This window comes from Lutra lutra, chromosome 11 (assembly GCF_902655055.1).
Source record: "Lutra lutra chromosome 11, mLutLut1.2, whole genome shotgun sequence".
NCBI classification, from domain to species: Eukaryota; Metazoa; Chordata; class Mammalia; order Carnivora; family Mustelidae; genus Lutra; species Lutra lutra.
The window spans coordinates 27,979,455-27,998,221 of record NC_062288.1 but is presented as its reverse complement, the minus strand read 5'-3'; the positions used below and the strand labels follow the sequence as shown (position 1 = coordinate 27,998,221).

Below are 18,767 nucleotides of genomic sequence, written 5' to 3'. Positions count from 1 at the left end.
AATATTGTTATCTGTTATAGAATAAGCATTTATTTTTTTCTCCTAGTAAAGTGGCCAAAGACACTTTAAAAAATAAAAATAAAAAATAAAAATAAAAGAAAAACATCGAACTATATACAGTTTCCTTACTGAAAATTAAGTTTTTACTGATTTCAGTTTTTCTTACTCTTCTATTCTGGATTACTTAATCCTTAAAATAGTTATTATTTTTACAAGGTCACATATGTAGTAGAATCTCGTTTTTGAAAAACGTAGTCACCGGTTCAAAACCTTTGTTAATTTGACATTAGCTAAATTAACATTCGGTCTGATGAGTAATTAAAGTATATCATAGGCAGATAGTGAAAAGATCCTTTGAGAGGATATTTGTTAATGAAATAACTTACAAAGTGTTTTCAAGAATCAAGCAAATTGATGTTGTACAAAGGCTTATTGTTATTTAAAAACACTTCTTGAAGAATATAGCCATGTTACTATGTAAAAATAGTGTTCAGTGAATTATTCACCCATGATGCCAACTACTGTACTATGTGTGAGGAGGATGAAGAAGCGGTCGATAATCCTTGGCTATATGAAATCAGAACCTAAAGTGGGAAATGTAATTGTAAATAAGGATGATAGTAGGTCATTATTGAGCACTTATTATGTATAAAGTACTAGACTAAGCGCAGTACATGTTAGACATTATTTAATTCCCAGAATAACTCAACCTCTGAGCTCAGTCTTGTAGGTAGAGATATAAGAAGATTCCAGTTAAAGGGAATTATACAAAAGGCATAGAACGTTCATGGAAAACCATGTAGTTCCCTAGGTTAGGAGTAAAGTAGCTGGTTGTAAGGGTGGAAAGATAATTTCACCGAAAATAATAAAATGAATTATTTTATTGTTATTAGCGATAATAGTAACATTTGAAAGCCATGCATCAAATACTTGTGAATAACAAGGTTTTGTTTCAGGTATCCAATAAGGGTGATGAATTCTTCTAACTGAACAGTTTCCATACCTAAATAATTCTTGCTCCATGGTGCATCTTATTGAAGTATACATCCACAGGCTTGCTAATATATTTGCAAAGGGTGGACAGAAAGTTATTTAGTGAAAGTCAAACGAATGGGCAAAATCTTAGGAAGGTACTCAGTGCTCGAGTCAGGAACCGTGATCACAAATGAACGAGTTCAGTTCAGTGACATGTAATGGAGATCTCTCAGTGGTGTCAGATCCTTTTGAACCATCACTCAACCCTGGAGGAGAACTTTTTGGATGGATTCCAGCACATGAAAAGGAAAATAGTTTGCTTTTACAGCAGATCGTTGTTGCTTCAGACCTGACTAGAAGCAGAAATTGAAAACTGGTCATTAAAATAAATACTTTTCTGTTCACAGAGTGAAAATGAGTCAACAGAGGAAAAACATTAATTCGCAATCCAAACCACTTGTTTAAAATAGTCTTCCAAAATACACTATAATTTATATAGTTAAGTCTTTTACTTCCCCTGGCTCTTGTATGTTGTCTCTTTCCGGTGTTCTCTTTAAAAGTTTCTAAGTGGCAAGATAGAGAAGAGAAATAGGCAACTTTGGGAATAAAGGGCAACTTTGATGAACCTTTCTCAAACTCTTGAACATTTACAGTCTTTTTAAAATGCTGAGATAAAAGACAGTTATATGAAGATAGTATAAAATGAATTGAACCCTTGTTGGGGGTTGAATGCTTGCTTTCATGACTTTAAGCATACTCTGCGTACTATTGACATTGCAAAATTTTGCATTATTCTTCACATTGCATACCTGAATTATCTGATTGCACCTCCCTTTGTTTTCACCCCACATGTGTAATAAACCTGATACAGCATTTCTGCAGAGTAGAAACGATTTCCCATTTCCTTGATTTACCCCTGCTCCCTTACTCACTACTGCTCAGCAGACTTTGGATTCCCAATACCAATGCAATACTGAATGGAGTAAGGAATCCGTGGAACCAGTTTACTTCTCATCCAGAGCTGTTATTGGTTATCTATACCTGTGCACATGCTAGATAAAATAATAACGAAAGCATAAAACTTTTTGTTTTTGCTCCTTTTTTGTCAATTTCTTTTTTCAGTTTTACCCAGTGGGCTGATTCATACAGCAGTTTTAATCTGAAGTTTATTAAATCCCAGGTTTCTAGACAATGTCTTCTAATCTACAATCTCTGTGTTTTGAAAAAGCCAGCTTTGCACACAGGTCATAATTCTAAAAATTGACTGTAAATCGGCATCTGCTTTAGCTTTCATTACAAGGAAATACTTAAACCATTGCTTCTCAAGTATTGGTCTCTTAACTAAGATCTGAACTGACATATGAGAAATCACTTCATCTCTTGAAATGATGTTCCTTTATCATTATTGGGAGGCAAGAGGTAAGCCTAGAATGAAAAAAAATTTGATATTGGAATAATTTTTAGATGTCAGACCAACTTCATTTTACAAAGGAGGACAGGAAGAATCAAGCAAGAGAGAAGATACGTACGAGATCAGACGGCACGTGAGTGATGGCATTGGGATTTGAATCTGGTTCCTTTTTCCAGATTTTATCATTGCATATGGTTAGAGCATTTCATTGTCACTTCAGAAGCCTAGCCATCTCCCTCTGGGGTGAAAATTCTGCTCTGCCTTCTGTTTTTTCCTCAATCTTGAAGAAATGCCATGATTTAGAGAAGCAAGTGGTATTTTCTGCACTTATGTAATACTTCTATTTTTATCTTTCATCTGAATTAATATGCTGAAGATTTTGATCTTAGAATTTCAGTGCTAATAATGACGATTTCCATTGTCCAATCCCTCAGAAAGATGCTTACTAATTTAAAACAAGATCTATACTATAGAATTTTCCCCCCAAGGGTAAAGAATGTTGTTATTTTTTAGTTATATATCTAAACAATCTATAAAATATAAAAAACCACTAGAAGTCATTCTAAATCTAATAGGCAGTCTTGCCATACAGCCTGTTAAGTATGTATAACACACAATCACGTTGCATAGAGGCATATAATATCTATATATACTATCTGAGTAAAAGAGTAAATTGACTACATTATTGGTTTCTGTCTTTATTGCCAATTGTATTTGTGCTATGTGACTAAGATGGCCATAGAAGAAAATATTTGGATTCTAATACTGTTGCCCTTTTTGAATGCCCCTTATTATATGTAGGAGTTTTGTGATTTTTGTTCAAATAAATAATCTGCCTCAAATCCCACTATCTTTCCTGCATACCTACCTCCCTTACTACCCCAAACCCCCCATTTGAAACAGAAGAATTCTTATTGCACTGGATTTTTAAACAAAATATAAAAAGTGATTTCTCAAGTTATGTCAGGATCCAGAATTCAAACTTATGTGAACACTTAAGTAAGAGTTTTATATAGATCTTACCATTGAATAACATTCAGTGGAAATATAGGGAACTATGAAACTTGAATTTTATCCTTGTTTTGTATGACAGATCAATTTTTTTCAGTAGCTGAATACTACTTGAATCCTTAATGCAGTTGGCTGCATTTTAAAGTCTGGAAAATTGAAATCTGACCATCTCCTACATGTATCTACTTTCTTTCAGGCGGTTCCGCAGACAAGATGTTCGGCACGGAAACGCCGCTCAGCAATGCTTTGGACAGCAGTTCGTCGGTAATCCAGAGAAAATCAATTGCTATGGGTTACTGGAGTTAGGATAAACTGCACACCTCTTAAAACGGTCCTTGTTTTCTTTGTGATTGATACATAGTAGAACAATGTTACTGAAAGTATTCTTTTTTCTTCCACGTAGCTAAAATTTTGTGGATTTTAACACCAAAATTTTAATTCTGGGTGGATGTAAAATTTTTAATTAATTAGGAAAATAAATTCTATATATCACCATGAAAACCTTACTGTTAGACCTCAGAACAGGGGGATGTTAGAACGAGATGCCACAGTGACTTGTAGGACCTCTCTCTGCATCTCAGTCCCAGGAATATCTTCACCATGTCACACAACCTATGGTAATCCTCTTAAGGGTGATCAAACTTGTATCGAGTCACCTACTAAGCTTCAGGGTCAAATAAGGTGAAAAACTTGAAGTCTTCTACAAGAGTGGGATTGATGTGAGTTTCTGAGATGCAGATGAGAGTTTCTGCGGAAAGTTTGTACACGGTCTGATGGGTAAAGGATGAGAGGAAATTTGCTTCATCAAATGTAAGGGAGTCACACAAGATGGAAGACCATGGTCCTGACTCTCCACACCATGTCGGTGGTGGAACTGGCTGGTGGCCTCAGTTGCACAGGAGGGACCAGGGAGATGAAGCTTCGTGACTGGGAGACCAGGAGCGCTTGCATACAATCCAGAGTTGCACAGCATCCTGATGTTCAATAGACCCAAGGTTGACTGAGCATTTGGTGTAGTACATAAGCCTTGGGCAACCTTGGCTGGAGGAAGGCAGGATCTTAATCTATGAAAATGTAGGCATCAGTTTTGAAAGTGAGGAGAACTCAGACACAAGGAAAAAAATCCCAGGTTCTAGTTACTGAATTTGATGTTGGTTAAAACTTGCTGTTTTTATTTTTTTTTAAGACTTTAATTATTTATTTGAAAAACAGTGAGTGAGTGAGTCGGGAAAGCACAGGCTGTCCTAGGGGCAGAGGAAGAGGGAGAAGCAGACTCCCTGCTGAGCAGAAAGCCGGATGGAAGGCTTGATACCAGGACCCTAAGATCATGACCTGAGCCCGAAGGTGGCAGCTTAACCGTGACCCACCCAGATGCCCCCTATTCACTTGCTTTTATTCCCCACTGCAGTTAAGTAGATTAGTCTGTATGCAGATTTGAATTCAAGTCCAGTGAGAGCCTCTGTGGGCCAAGATGGATATAATAATCAGGAAGCTCCGGATCTGAAGTCCCTAGTCCAGTGTTGAACCCTTTTCTTACTGAAGGACTTTTGAACCCTTTTCTTACATTTGGATCAGTGCAGTCCCTTGATAAGATCTCACTCACACTTGTGTTTAATGTAGCACCATATCATGTTGATTTCTGCTTTCTGCTTTTCTTGGTAACTATGAATTTTGTCTTATGTTTTACTTGAATGTTTAGTGCTCACCTTCTCTTGCCTGCTCTGTTGGTTCATGTTGTCACTGATTTTCCATGCATTTGACACTGATGCACCTTCTTAGTATCCTGACTGCCCCGTACTTGGACCCACACTCCCATTTACTTCTTTCTGGTCCTTTCCATAGTCTGCAGTACTCTCTAAAGCCTAGATTTTTGGTGTGCCACTGCCTCATCTCCTTTAAATGACCTTGCATAGAAATTAGTAGTAAATCATGAAAGATACTCGCTTTACTCCAGGAATCTAAGTGAAGAAGCTTTTAAAATTATTATTTACTGGGACACCTGAGTGGCTCAGTTGGTTAGGCATCTGTCTTTGGCTCAGGTCATGATTCCAAGATCCTGGGATCAAGTCTCTCATCAGGTTCCTTGCTCATGAGGAAGCCTGCTTCTCCCTCTGCTTCCTGCTCCCCATGCTTGTGTTCTGTCTCACTCTGACAAATAAATAGATAAATAAAATCATTTAAAAAAATAGTATTTACTGTTAAAGTCAAAGTCTTAACATTAATTTTAATATTTATTTTGTAGGGGATGCTTTGGATAAGACTGAAGAGCAACTGGCCTATGGCATAGAGAACAACAGCACGTTGCTGGAATGTACCCCACGATCTTTGCAAGCAAAAGTTATCTGGTTTGTACAGAAAGGACGTGATGGAAGGAAAGAGGAGGTAATTCATAGCTGCACATTCATGCCATGCTGTCTTACTTGTGGTGTGTGATTAGTAGATAGATGATGACTTATTTGATATTTAAAAATGAATCTTCCATTGTGCTATATGTGTGTTATTTAACAAGTGGATTTATTTACAATGTGTGATTTATATACATATAAAAAATTTAAATACACACATAGATTTCTATGTGTATATAATTTATATATGCTGTAAAAACCTAGATGTATATATAAAATTTTATGTGTATAAATATATATAAAAATACATATATACATATATTAAATACAAAATCAATATATACAATATAAATAAATTCTATACATATGTATATGTGTATGTATAAACTTGGATTCTGAAAATTGGATTTTTATTCAGTAGGTACTCAGAGTTTCATGATTTTAGTATCATGTCAAAATGATTGTCGTAAATTTCTAGAAAATTATCTTAAATGTTCTAGAAAAATAACAAATTTAAGCACCATTAACATACGTATAAATAACAAATTTAAACACCATTAACATACGTATCTCAGACACATGGATAATAGAATTAAAACAACAGCAGCAACATTAAACCAATTGTTTGATAAAGCAATTGAGTCATACATGAAACGTTGCCACAGGGTTCCATTGGTACCCACTGGGAACAAAAGAAAGGCATCAGTTTGTTTGTCCTTTTAAGTACGTTTAGTGTGGAGATTATATTTCTATTATCTAAATAATGAGTGAGGACTCATTTGTGCTCCTTTTATAGATGAGGAATAAGAAGCAGTTAAAGCACACATAAGGGATAGCCTGGAGGCAGTTACTGGATAATCTTTTTATGAGACTCAAGGGATCTGGTTGTATATTGGCCAAGGTCAAAGGCATGACCCAGTTAGTAAAGGCAGATAAAACATTATGGATGCTTATGTGGGCTTTGAACTCAATTTTCACAAAAGTGGAATTATAAAAGCAGTAAGAGTGAAATTTGGTTAATTAAAAGGAAATAGGTCTTGGTGACTGCTAGCAAAATGTTTCTTGGTAAAAAGAAGGTTGCAAATTGAATAAGGGAAAAAAATTGTTAGACACCTGCCTTAGGACCTAGAGAAGAAGTAATAGGTTCACAGTGGGTAGAGAAGGAATCAGTGAAGCCATCAACTGTAGGTTCCAAATGTAGAGCACACTGACTTTTTATGCCTTTTTTTTTTTTTCCTTTCTAGCCTATTGCGAAACTAAAAATGCAACCTGTTTTTGGTCTAAAATCATGCAGTATATTCTGGGAGAGGATTAAATTTATAACTCCCAGTTTCCTGGAATGGTTATTAGAGAGGAAGACACTCAACAAAGGCTGTTAGAGATAATCTAGAAAGGCAATCAAGGACGGAAAGATTCTCCTAAGTTTTCATGACCTCATAAGAATAAACATGTGTCCAAAAATGTTACAGCATATTGTACTAAAGTACATTGTTGATTTAGTACTGAAGAATTTGCCATTCCACAAAGTTGATGTGAAATTGATTTTTAAATTCTGTCGTAACTCACTTGGCAGGAGAGGACCTGGGAATATTCTATAGCTCCTCTCATTGAATGGCTTCAGAGGACAGAGAAGTCATTCTTTCATTGGTGGTTTTCTTCCCTCAGTATGTTCTGGTTCTAATTTGAAAGTCACTGTAATCTGCCTCATTTGGAAATCTTTACCAAATCATTTTGACATGCAGCATCCATCAATGTTCAATTATAAGGTTCTTTCTCCTATTGTTGATAAAATGTGCTTCTCCTTTCCCCAAATTTTAGTTTCTGTTTTCAAATTTCCATGGCTGATCTATTTACTGATCCTTGAAATTTTGAATTTGTGCCATACATTATTTGTTGCCATCATATAATCCTTGGTTTCTGTAGACATCGTAATATATATTGATTGATTCAGAATCTAGAACAAAACACAAAATTGCTGACTTCATAAAAAGGGAGATGTGTTTGCTGAATGCACAGAGCAAAATGACTCTGATTGTGGGTCCTTTTAGAGTTTGTTTTAAAGTTCTTTTGAGAGTCTAATTTTGGGGCTTTTAGAGGTTTTTAAGATCGTTTTTTTGAAAAAAAATATTATAGTTACTATGGACAGAGGATTATTCTATTATCAAATCTTGACTGTTGTATAAGATACTGAAATTCCTCCACTGTGTTTCTTACCTCATATGTTAATGCTTTTCACGCACTCCTAGACAGTAGCCAGCCAGGTTCATCATAGACACTTTTAGCTGTAAGTAATTAATTTATAGTCAGCCCATAACCTTTGTAAAAAATTTTGGTTGTCACACACACACACACACACACACACACACACACACACCCTTTTATGGAATTGGAATTTTTGACTCTGGAACTTTTGCCTGCAAATCTAAACTCAGCCCCGTGGAATTCTCTGGAAAGCATATATTCAGGTGAATAAAATGTAGCTCACATAAAGCTTTGAAATGCTACATAGCTAAATTGCTAGAATGCATCTCGAAATTCATTTATCTAGTTTCTAAACTGGATTACTTCTCTTCTCTCAAATAGGCGCTTTATGGTGTGCTACTTTAACACCTATGAAACACAATCTCTGTGCATTTTATTAATTCCACAAATGTTTATTGAAAGCCTGCTTTTGTAGGTTTTCCCTTGGCTCAAGGACCTTAGTTAGGATGTGCCTCAGTTCTTGTGATACCTTGAGGGAAAGGATTTTAATAGAAGTCTTTATGGGTGAGGCTGTTCCATTTACCACGCACAGAATCTGCAGTGGTAGGTAGGTACTTTACCTCACTGTTCTTACATCTTACAAATGCACATTCAATGTCATGGACCTCTTCTTAAAAACGTAGAAATGAAGACTGAGGGAGATATAGGTCCTAAACACAGTCCGTGACAGACCAAAGGTATGAACTAAGATATTCCTTACTCCAAAGCTCCGCTACTTCACATGTAATCATTGTCTAAGTACCAAGGAATTTGCTGTGTGCATTTTATAGAATGTACTGTTTTATTCTAAAACCTGATTTACCGGGGACAGAGACACAGAATGTTTAATCACTTCCCAGGTTACTGACAGGTAGTAAAGTCAACTCAAATCCATGTGTCTGTGTCCTCTCTATTAAACCACACAGCCTTCTGAAATCGGAACCCCAAATACAGTTGCAGATGCTTTGGGACATGTAGCAAATAGAAAACTATTTCCAGCCGAAGTTCTGGAATTTGACTTTTGAAAAAATGGTCCTGATATCTTCTTGATTTTTACATATATTTTTTTCCATCAAACTTCAGTGAAACATGCTGCTGCAGCCTTGGGAGCAAGAACACTGGTCCTCATGTTTATTTATTTATTTTTTTTTTTGGTATTGTGTCCTTTATTTATTTATTTATGTATTTTTACACAACAATGAGAATGTGCTTTTTTTTTTTAATTGTCTTAGTCACCATACAGTACATCATTAGTTTTTGATGTAGTGTTCCATGATCCATTGTTTGTATATAACACCCAGTGCTCCATGTAATCAGTGCCATCACCAGGCTCACCCAGCCCCCCACCCCTCTCCGTTCTAAAGCTCTCCATTTGCTTACCTGAGTCCATAGTCTCCCATGGTTCATCTCTGATTCTCTGATTCTCCTCCTTCATTTGTCCCTTCCTTCTTCTAATGTCCTCCATGCTATTCCTTTTGGTCTTCAAATAAATGAAACTATATGAGAATTGACTTTCTCTGCTTGGCTTATTTCACTCAGCATAATCTCCTCCAGTCCCGTCCATGTTGATGGAAAAGTTGAATATTCGTCCTTTCTGATGGCTGAGTAATAGTCCATTGTATATATGGACCACATCTTCTTTATTCATTCATCTGTTAAAGGGCTTCTCAGCTCTTTCCACAGTTTGGCTACTGTGGACATTGCTGTTATGAACATTGGGGTGCATATGGCCCTTCTTTTCACTACCTCTATATCTTTGGGGTAAATACCCAATAGTGCAACTGCTGGGTCATAGGGTAGCTCTATTTTTAATTTTCTGAGGAACCTCCACACTGTTTTGCAAAGTGGCTACACCAACTTGCATTCCCACCAACAGTGGAAGAGGGTTCCCCTTTCTCCACAGCTTCTCCAACACTTGTTGTTTCTTGCCTTGTCCATTTTTGCCATTCTAACTGGTGTAAGGTGGTATCTCAATGTGGTTTTGATTTGAATTTCCCTGATGGTTAATGATGATGAACATTTTTTCATGTGTCTATTAGTCATTTGTATGTCTTCTTTGGAGAAGTGTCTCTTCATGCCTTCTGTCCATTTTTTGATGTTTAGATATTAAGAATCACCTGTAATTTGAACAGTTCCCACTCTAAGTACTGATACCATGAATCCTTATTATACAAGGTATACATCAGTGTGTTCCCATTCTCAGTTTCCTTTTCAGGCTTCTACTCTGAGAGTAGAAAAAAGATTGGTAGAAATAGGATTCTGTAGCAAATAAAATGTTCTCTCTCATTTGAACCTATGTAGATAGAAAACCAAGAGCACTCTACCTCGTTTTCTTGTTTTTTTTAACCAAAATAATGCTTTATTAATTCTTTGGCAACTTATCTATTGAGTACCCAATATGCCCCGTTTGCATAGAACCTGTATTCAGGAGAACAGAGGAAGATGATGGTGTTGATGAAAATAATAGTACAACTAAATAAGAACCATATTTCATGTATCTGATGATCTGAGAAGAAAAGTACAAGAGAGGTTACTTATAGGGAGAGATTGCAGTTTTAAAGGGATGTTCATGGAGGGTCACCAACTCAGTGACATTTGAAAAAGACTTGAAAGAACTGAGGTAGTAGGCCGTATGCTAGTATTGGAGAACTTTCTGGATTGTGCGAACAGTCGATGTAAATGCCCTTGTGATGGGAGTGCCTCTGATCTGTTCAAGGAGCCCTAGAGTGAAGGGCAATGTGGCCAAAAGGGAATGTGCAATAGAAACTCTAATAAACTATGAGTCAAAGAGTGAGGGAAAGGGCCAGCTCACGCAGGGCTTTGTAGGCCCTTACAAAGCGCTTTGGTGTTTGCTGTGAATTAAATGTATAACCATTGGATAGTTTGCAGCAGAGCTATGACATGATCAAAATTTGGTTTATAAAGGGTCTATTAAGAATATAGTATGTGGAGGTGGAGAGAAAGGCAGAAGCAGGTGATCATTCAGGTGATAGGGACGTAAATTCTTATGTTCACTGATACAACATGAACTCTGTATGTGCCCTTTACCTTCAAGGTCAAATGATGTGCTCATGACTGCCTGATACACATAAAAGCAATGTGATTTGCATATGCTCTCTGTTCTTATTGAGAATCGTGAAGGCTGTTTAACTTCTCAAGTAGAATACTTTTTCAACCTTCTGGTCTCATCTCTCTTTAAGTTTCTGCAATTAGTGTTTTAAACGCAGTAAGTACTCAGAGGGTACATTAATAGGTGATGAATAATTCATAGCCTTCACCCTTTAGAAACCTATAGTCTTACAGTGAATACAAGAATGTCAACAGATTAATTATAGTATAATTTTTTATAAAATTATAAAACTTATTAAACTTATGTTGAAACTTCAAGAAAAGTGTCCACCAACAATTTGAGTATGGAGGTTGCATGATGGACAATCAGGAAAAGATTCAAGGCACAGGTGGCATGTGAGCCAGGTCTTAATGGATAAGTAGAAGTTAACTGTCAGAGAGAATGGGATAAACACATGTGTGGGGACAAGAAGCAACACGGTATGTGTAGATCTGTGGCTGGAAATGAGGATGCAAAAGTGAGTGGATAGATCAAGGGACCACTTCACTTTATTTATAAGCCATGAAAACCCCTTAGACAACTGTTTAGACACATTACTCTAGAAACTTGCATATAGGCTTTGAGGAGAAGTAGATGTCAAGAAGACTATTTAAGAAGGTATTTCAATAGTCAGGTAGAAGATTTTTGACTGGAACTAAATAATGGTGGTAGGAGGGGAGAAGATAGTTTTCATTTTTATGAGATGACATGGAGTGCATTTGATTTTTGAGAAAAAAGAGAAGCAATCAAAAATGATTCACATGTTCTTGGTTTGGGTATTTGTGAAGTTCATGGTGCAGTAACAGGGTCTACAGGGAGGAATAGGAGGTTTAGGAGAAGAATGTTGGGTCATTTTGGCCATGTTGAACTGGGGTCACCTGTAAAACATTTAGGTGGAAACTTTGGTAAATATATGTTCAGGAATCTAAAATACAAAAGACAGATCTGGAATGGCAAGAGATATGTGAGAGACGTTGGCATAGAGGTAGTAATTAAATTGATGGAGGTAATAAAAATAAGTAGTAGAGCAGCAATCAATACTTAAATATCATTTCCTGTGTGCCAGGCAGTTCCTAACAATTTTAAGTATATTAATACTTTTGATCCTCACAACAGCCTTATGAAGTAGATACTGTTATTGCCCCCACTTAATAAAAAACCAAAGCACAAAGTGATTGAATTACTTGCACACTATCACATAGCCTATGAAATCAGTCTGAATCTGAGACCAGATACTCTGGTTTCAATTCTGGGTCCTTAGTCACAGTGTCACAGGTGCTTCCAACTGCCTGGGCTTCCCCTGGAGAATGAGTAAATAAAAGGCAGTATGAACCAAGCCTAGAAGCAAAGGGGAAAGAAACCCCATCTAAGGAAAAATCAGAGGATAAATTCTAAAAGATAAGGTGAAAACAGAAAAACAATCCTAATTATAGTTCACCTTCATTTAGGGCTGACTCGGTGCCCTGTGCTAGTCTAAGTACCTGATGTGTAGTACCTTACTTAAAACCTACAACAGTTCTCTGAAGTAGTTAGCAGTACTGTGAGCATCACGGAGAAGAGGTTAAATAACTGATGCCAAGTATGACACTGGCAAGTACCTCCAGAGTAGTGTTGCTTAAGTAAGTAGACACCATGGAGTCCTGGAGTCAGGGGAGTGTGAAATAATTGATCTCAGGGAAGAAGAACTGGATAAGGAAAAAGTCATAAACCCCGTGAAATTTTTAGAAATGAAGTACCTAGTGTCCCCTGAGAATGTGCTCAGGGGGGTGGTTACGCTGGGAACCCTCTAGAAATAGGCTAAGGGATGAACGAGGCTGTGGAGAATTAGAAACAGCTAGTGCAGCATGTTTTACCTAAAGGTTTGAAGGAGAAAGAGAGAGGTCAACAGAGGGAGACAAGAGGAGAGAGAATTTGTAGGTTTTTTTTTTTTTTTTTTTTTTTACTTCAGAAAGAAGGTGTCTTGGTCATGTTTATGGGTTGAAGGGAAAAAGCCATCGAGAGGAGAATTGATGAAACAAGATAAAGAGCTTATGAGAGAGAACCTAACTATAGACAAAGGTGAAGGGGTGGGTTTCAAGAAGGAAGAGAAAAACCCCTCATTGTCTGAATTGGGAAAAAAGAAATGAAAGATTTTATGAATGTGGATAGGGAAGATAATTTCACAAAATCCAAGTTGAGCTCTAATTTCCAAATTCCTTGTCTATGATTATTTACATTTGGCATACTAGTTTGAATCTTCCTTACCTATATAAGGATGTATAAATGATATTTTTGTGATTGCAGAGGACAAAACTATTGTAAACATAACTAAATCACCTAAAGTGATACACCCTAGTTTATGAATTCTCAGTTCATGTACTTGAATTTTTAAGCTTCCAAAATAATTGCAGAAGTTTCATCTTGAGTAACATTCCAAAAGAAAGGGGTTCATACTTGTTAGGTCACTTGGTTAGACAATTGAAGTATTTCTTTGTGCATTTCTCTTTCTCCAAAATGCATAACGACTACGTTTTAAAGCTTAAGGAAATGAAGGAAAATTTACATATGTATTTGTTGCTTAGATTTCAATGTTTATTAGTTCACTGCATGTACTTTCCAAGTTATCATGGTAAAGAAAACCATAGTTTTGTCAAGCTCTTCACGAGATTAGTAAACAACTTTTTACCTTAATTATAATACTCATCTTGAAAGTTGTAAATTTGGAATAGATGATTTTAACCTGAAAATAGAGTATTTCTTTGAACCTGACAATGATTTAAGGCAGAAGTTGCAAACTTCTGGCCCTCCACCTCCTTTGTAAATAAAATTTTATTTGAAAACTGTCTCGCCCATTTGTTTACCTAGTGTCTATGGATGTTTCCATCCTGTAACCACAAAGTTGAGTAGTTATGAGAGAGACCATATGAACTGCCAAACCCAAAAAACTTTATTGTATCACTCTTTACAGGAAAGTTGTTGGCCTTTGATTTAAGGTAGAGTGAAGCTTTATTAAATGAGCATTATTGTGAAAAATATCTCTGAATTTTGGAGAAAAAAAATTTTCACTAATAACCAAGCCCTCACTTTGCACTAAGCACTATAGTTTCATTAGAATGAGTTTTCGATAAAACTAAGCAATATGAATATTTTTTTTGGAGTGTGATCTTTTGACTTATTCTTTAGTCTTTTACTGACAAAAGCAATATATATCCTAAAGATACTGTAAATAAGGTTGAGTTCCAGGAAGGAGTTGAATTACTATACACAAATCCCCAGTGCAGAAACTGGGGGGCAATCCCAAAACACATAAAATATTCTCCAAAGTGATATAAGGCAGGCAAGTAAGTTCCTGTCCATAAGACCAGCGCCACACTTTACCCAAGCACGGAAGTTTCATTTTCCCCTTGATCCTCATTGATCTTCCATTGTGGATCCTTTCTTTAAGGGCAGATACTTCTGTGTGTGCTTGTGTGTCTTAAAATATCTCATTTTAAAATAGCTGATGGCCTGCATTGTATAGACTGCTTAAGTAATGCACAAGTGTGCATGTTTATTATAGAAAAATCCAAGAAACAATATAAGTTGACATCAAAACTCCAAGACTTCAGTTTCCCCCCAGTCTCTGATTTCTTTTTTTTTTTTTTAAACTGGATGCCAAAAGTTGTTACTTTCAACTCTGCTCTCAGACCACCTACTAAGTAGGATGAATTCATCAAAGTTATTTGAATACGTTGAGAAATCTAAGAAGCATGGTTAACTTATCAATCAGTGATTCCTTCCAGATAACTTGGAGCTCATTGCATCCCTGCAGAATTTGCACAGCTTTAAATAAAACTAATTTTATTGGTGATTCAGTGCATTGTGGAGACACCTTCTCTTGTGAAACCAAAAGAAAAATGGAGTGTATAAGGTACATCTTTTAATGTTGCAGATTTATTACATCATCAACACTAGAAGAATTACGAAGTAAAATCTCATCCTTATTCTACCATGTTGTTTGCTAAGTGACCTGTATTTTCTTCACCTTCCCAATGCTAACCCATGACAGAAAGCCTAAGGGATCAATGACAGTCATAAGTTTATGATACTGTCTTTTTACACATGTACTGAAAGCATTAGGTTTGTTCCACATGAATATTATTTGTTTTTCTTGTTGTCATAACAGAAAGTGCATGAACTCTGCCTCATTTGAAACATCTGCATAATAGTTTTAATGTTTCTATTTCAGTCTTTAAAAAAATCTCCACTCATCTTTTCTAAGCCTTGACAAGCATATGTTTATAATGTCATTTGCCCCATATTTTATTTCTGGAGTAATTAGCAGTGTAGCCCATTAATTTCTCCCCCCCCCCCTTTTTTTTATTACTTCACAGTTCCTGTAAGTGGAAAATAGCATTATTTTGGTCATAAGGATAAAACTGGATTTAGAGGTTTAGATAGAACTCTCTTTGGTTAGTTTTCCAAGAGAATACTGTATATCTTTGAAAATTAAATATGCATTCCCGAATCTATGGAATCAGACACAGACCTGTGTTTTATCCCTCACTCTGACATTGGGCATCTGATTAAACAAACTAACATGGTAACTCTGCAAGCCCAGTGTCAGACACATGGTGGATGTTCAACAACATCAAAATATGAATTCTCTTCACTCTAATCCCCCTGATTCCAGGATAAATTATAGTTCCTGTGGTCTTCTAGATAATAAAAGATGCATCAGCATAGAATTTTATATCCATTCCACATTGTGTGAGTCCTGTAGAATAGCTTATATTGAACTGTACTTGGGCATCTTGACCTTGAGATGTGACCTTAAGAGAATGTGTTTAGTATAGTGCTATTGTTTGGATGCCTGTATCTCATTTTATGAAAACACAGAAGAGATTATTTTTTTCCTCAGGCCTCAGTGCTGGAAAAAGATGTTCTTGTCATAAAGAGTAATTTTATTTTTGTTCTAATATTTTTTTTTTAGTATAGTCAACACACCATGTTACATTATTTTCAGGCGTATGACACAGTGATTCAACTTCTGTAGCCACTATGCTGTGCTCCCCACAAGTGTAGCTGCCATCTGTCACCAAACAAGGCTATTACAGTATCATTGACTATATTCCCTATGATAAGGAATAATTTTAAAAATATAATTTAGGGTCATTTGGGCCTTAGAATTCAGCATACTTTCTTCTTTCCTTCAGTCACTAGGTAACTTAGTGTTGACTTTGTAGTCTAAATAGACCAGTTGTTTAGTTCCTTATGGTATGCATTTTTGTGTTCAAACATCATCTTTCTTTCATCCCTTCCTCTTATTTTCCCTTCATCCTGATTATCCTGATATTCTTCCATATGGAAATTTTTAATAAAACATTACCCTTACACTGCTGTTTGTGTATTTTGCAGCATTATTTCTAAAATCCTATGATTATGGTGTACTAGAGCTTGAACAGATCTTACAGATTTAGTTTATTGGTTGCCAAACCAAGATAATCATTATAAGCATATATCATTTGGTTCACAACACATTGTCATAATGGGTTCACACAAATCTTTCTTGTTTGACTTCATTTTTCCTGGACCACCTTTTTCCACTTTTATGTTTGCTTCCCCATATGTATGCACTGTAATGATTGGAGTAAGTCCAATACTACATCATTTGCACTATATTGGACAAGGGTATAACATTTTGAATACCCATGAGCTGTAAGAATAAATCTATTGAGTTCTAGGTCTTATTCTCCTTCTCTTTATAACTCAACACTGTGTTTCACGGCTTATCACTGTGGCTCTTCGTGTCTCTGTTTCATTGTTCCTGATTGCAACTTAGCATCCCATAGCATGGCTCCATTGATCTTGATTGATCCGACCTCCTCAGAGTGGACCAAGAGTGTCTACCACATCTTTAAGGATCATCTCTTCAAGTACCTCTTACAGACCTGGGTGCAAATCTCTGCATTCTTGTCTTGTGACAACCTTCATTTCTGCGATTCTGTCAGCTCGCTTTCCAAATTTTGGCATCATCTGCACTCTCAAAGTGGTTTATGTGGATTCCCATTTTCCCATACTCTCACAAGTTTTTGGTATTTTCTATTTATTGCCTGTCTTGCTGGTAGAAGTCGTGTCTTATTTACATTTGTATTTCTAAAATTGCTAGTAAGATTTAACATTAACTTGTGTACTTATTAGACATTTGGGTTTCTTCTTCTTTGATTTGCTTTTTGATATTTTTTCCCTATTTTTCTCTTTTATTTTTCCATTTTCTTGACTTTCGAGAGTTCTTTGCATTTCTATATATCCATTTGTTCTTGAATATAAATGTTCCAAGTTTCCTCTTTAATATAGTTGATGTTTCTCAAGATAACATTCTTTCACAGTATGGTTTTGAGTTCTTATTTATGCTAACTTTCTTCTCAGTATCTTCTTGTGTTAGACAAAGTTTTTCCAATTTGGATCTTTAGTTAATCTGAAGTATATATACAACTTTATTTCTTCACTACATAGTGTGATAGGTTTCCCTAAATGAGCTATCAAGTACTTCACCCTGTTCCTGCTGGGCAGTCATCTTAATCATAAAGCAGGTTCACATTGAAAAGTGTTTTTTCAAAGAAGAATTTTATTTTTATGCTGTTATGTATGATATATTTTCTGTAAGTCAACTGATTTCTTTTTTTATTGAAGGTAGGCCAGATAAACAAATACATGTTATTGGTCATATGTTATTTCTTGACTAAAACTCTATTTCAGTGTTAAATATATTCTGAAAGAAATGAGTTCAAGGCCTATGTCTTTCCTTTTCCTATGAAAAGCTTGGACCCATATGGTTGATACACATGGAAATCACTGCTTCTTCCTACCAGCTTCCAGATGTGCTGGGTTCTTTGTTCAATTACTTTTTTTTTTATTTGACATTACAAAACATACTGAATCAATCTCTATAACTCAGAATATTAAAACCATTTTCAGTAAGAAATGCTATATTTTTGTAGATTGCCTATAAGAATATTTGATAAAGTGATGTATTATGTATCATCTTCTTGACCATGGAAATCGGGTGTACAGACATAGAGAAAAGTACAGCAGATGAAAACAACTGTGTGATCAAGATTTGCTGCTGAAGGTGCCCATGTGGACTAAAGTGGAAAGATTAAATCATGGAAGGACTTCAAATACAAATTTCTAAGTCACTTTTATTTTTAGGTATTCACAGGCTACAGAAGATACATTTAACTTTCACAGTGATTTAACATTCATAGTATACGGCCATCCAGATTTTGAAGTTAAAACATCTTTTATTACTGAAATTTCTAACTCATTGTAACTGTGAAGGGAAACCTACATTCTGAGACAGGCACTATCTCTAACTTGCAAATAATTGTTGGAGGACAGTTCCCATTGTAATTTTCACGCTTCCATGTCTTTTAACTTGGCTGGACTTTATATGCACACAAAGTATTCATTAAGAAGTGAAAGTGTAGGGGCGCCTGGGTGGCTCAGTGGGTTAAGCCGCTGCCTTCGGCTCAGGTCATGATCTCAGGGTCCTGGGATCGAGTCCCACATCGGGTTCTCTGCTCGGCGGAGATCCTGCTTCCCTCTCTCTCTCTCTGCCTGCCTCTCCATCTACTTGTGATCTCTCTCTGTCAAATAAATAAATAAAATCTTTAAAAAAAAAAAAAGAAGTGAAAGTGTAAGCTTGGAAAGAAAT

At 36.0% G+C, this 18,767-nt stretch overlaps 1 protein-coding gene across 1 annotated transcript in view; it reads left to right on the top strand.

Annotated features, from left to right (window-relative positions):
• The window catches only part of SEMA3E (semaphorin 3E), a 253,490-nt gene that overhangs the window by 229,366 nt on the left and 5,357 nt on the right, over positions 1-18,767 (top strand). The window contains exons 15-16 of the mRNA XM_047695809.1: positions 3,594-3,661; positions 5,640-5,779. Of these exons, the coding sequence (XP_047551765.1) occupies positions 3,594-3,661; positions 5,640-5,779 (208 nt within the window). The remainder of the gene's footprint in view (positions 1-3,593; positions 3,662-5,639; positions 5,780-18,767) is intronic.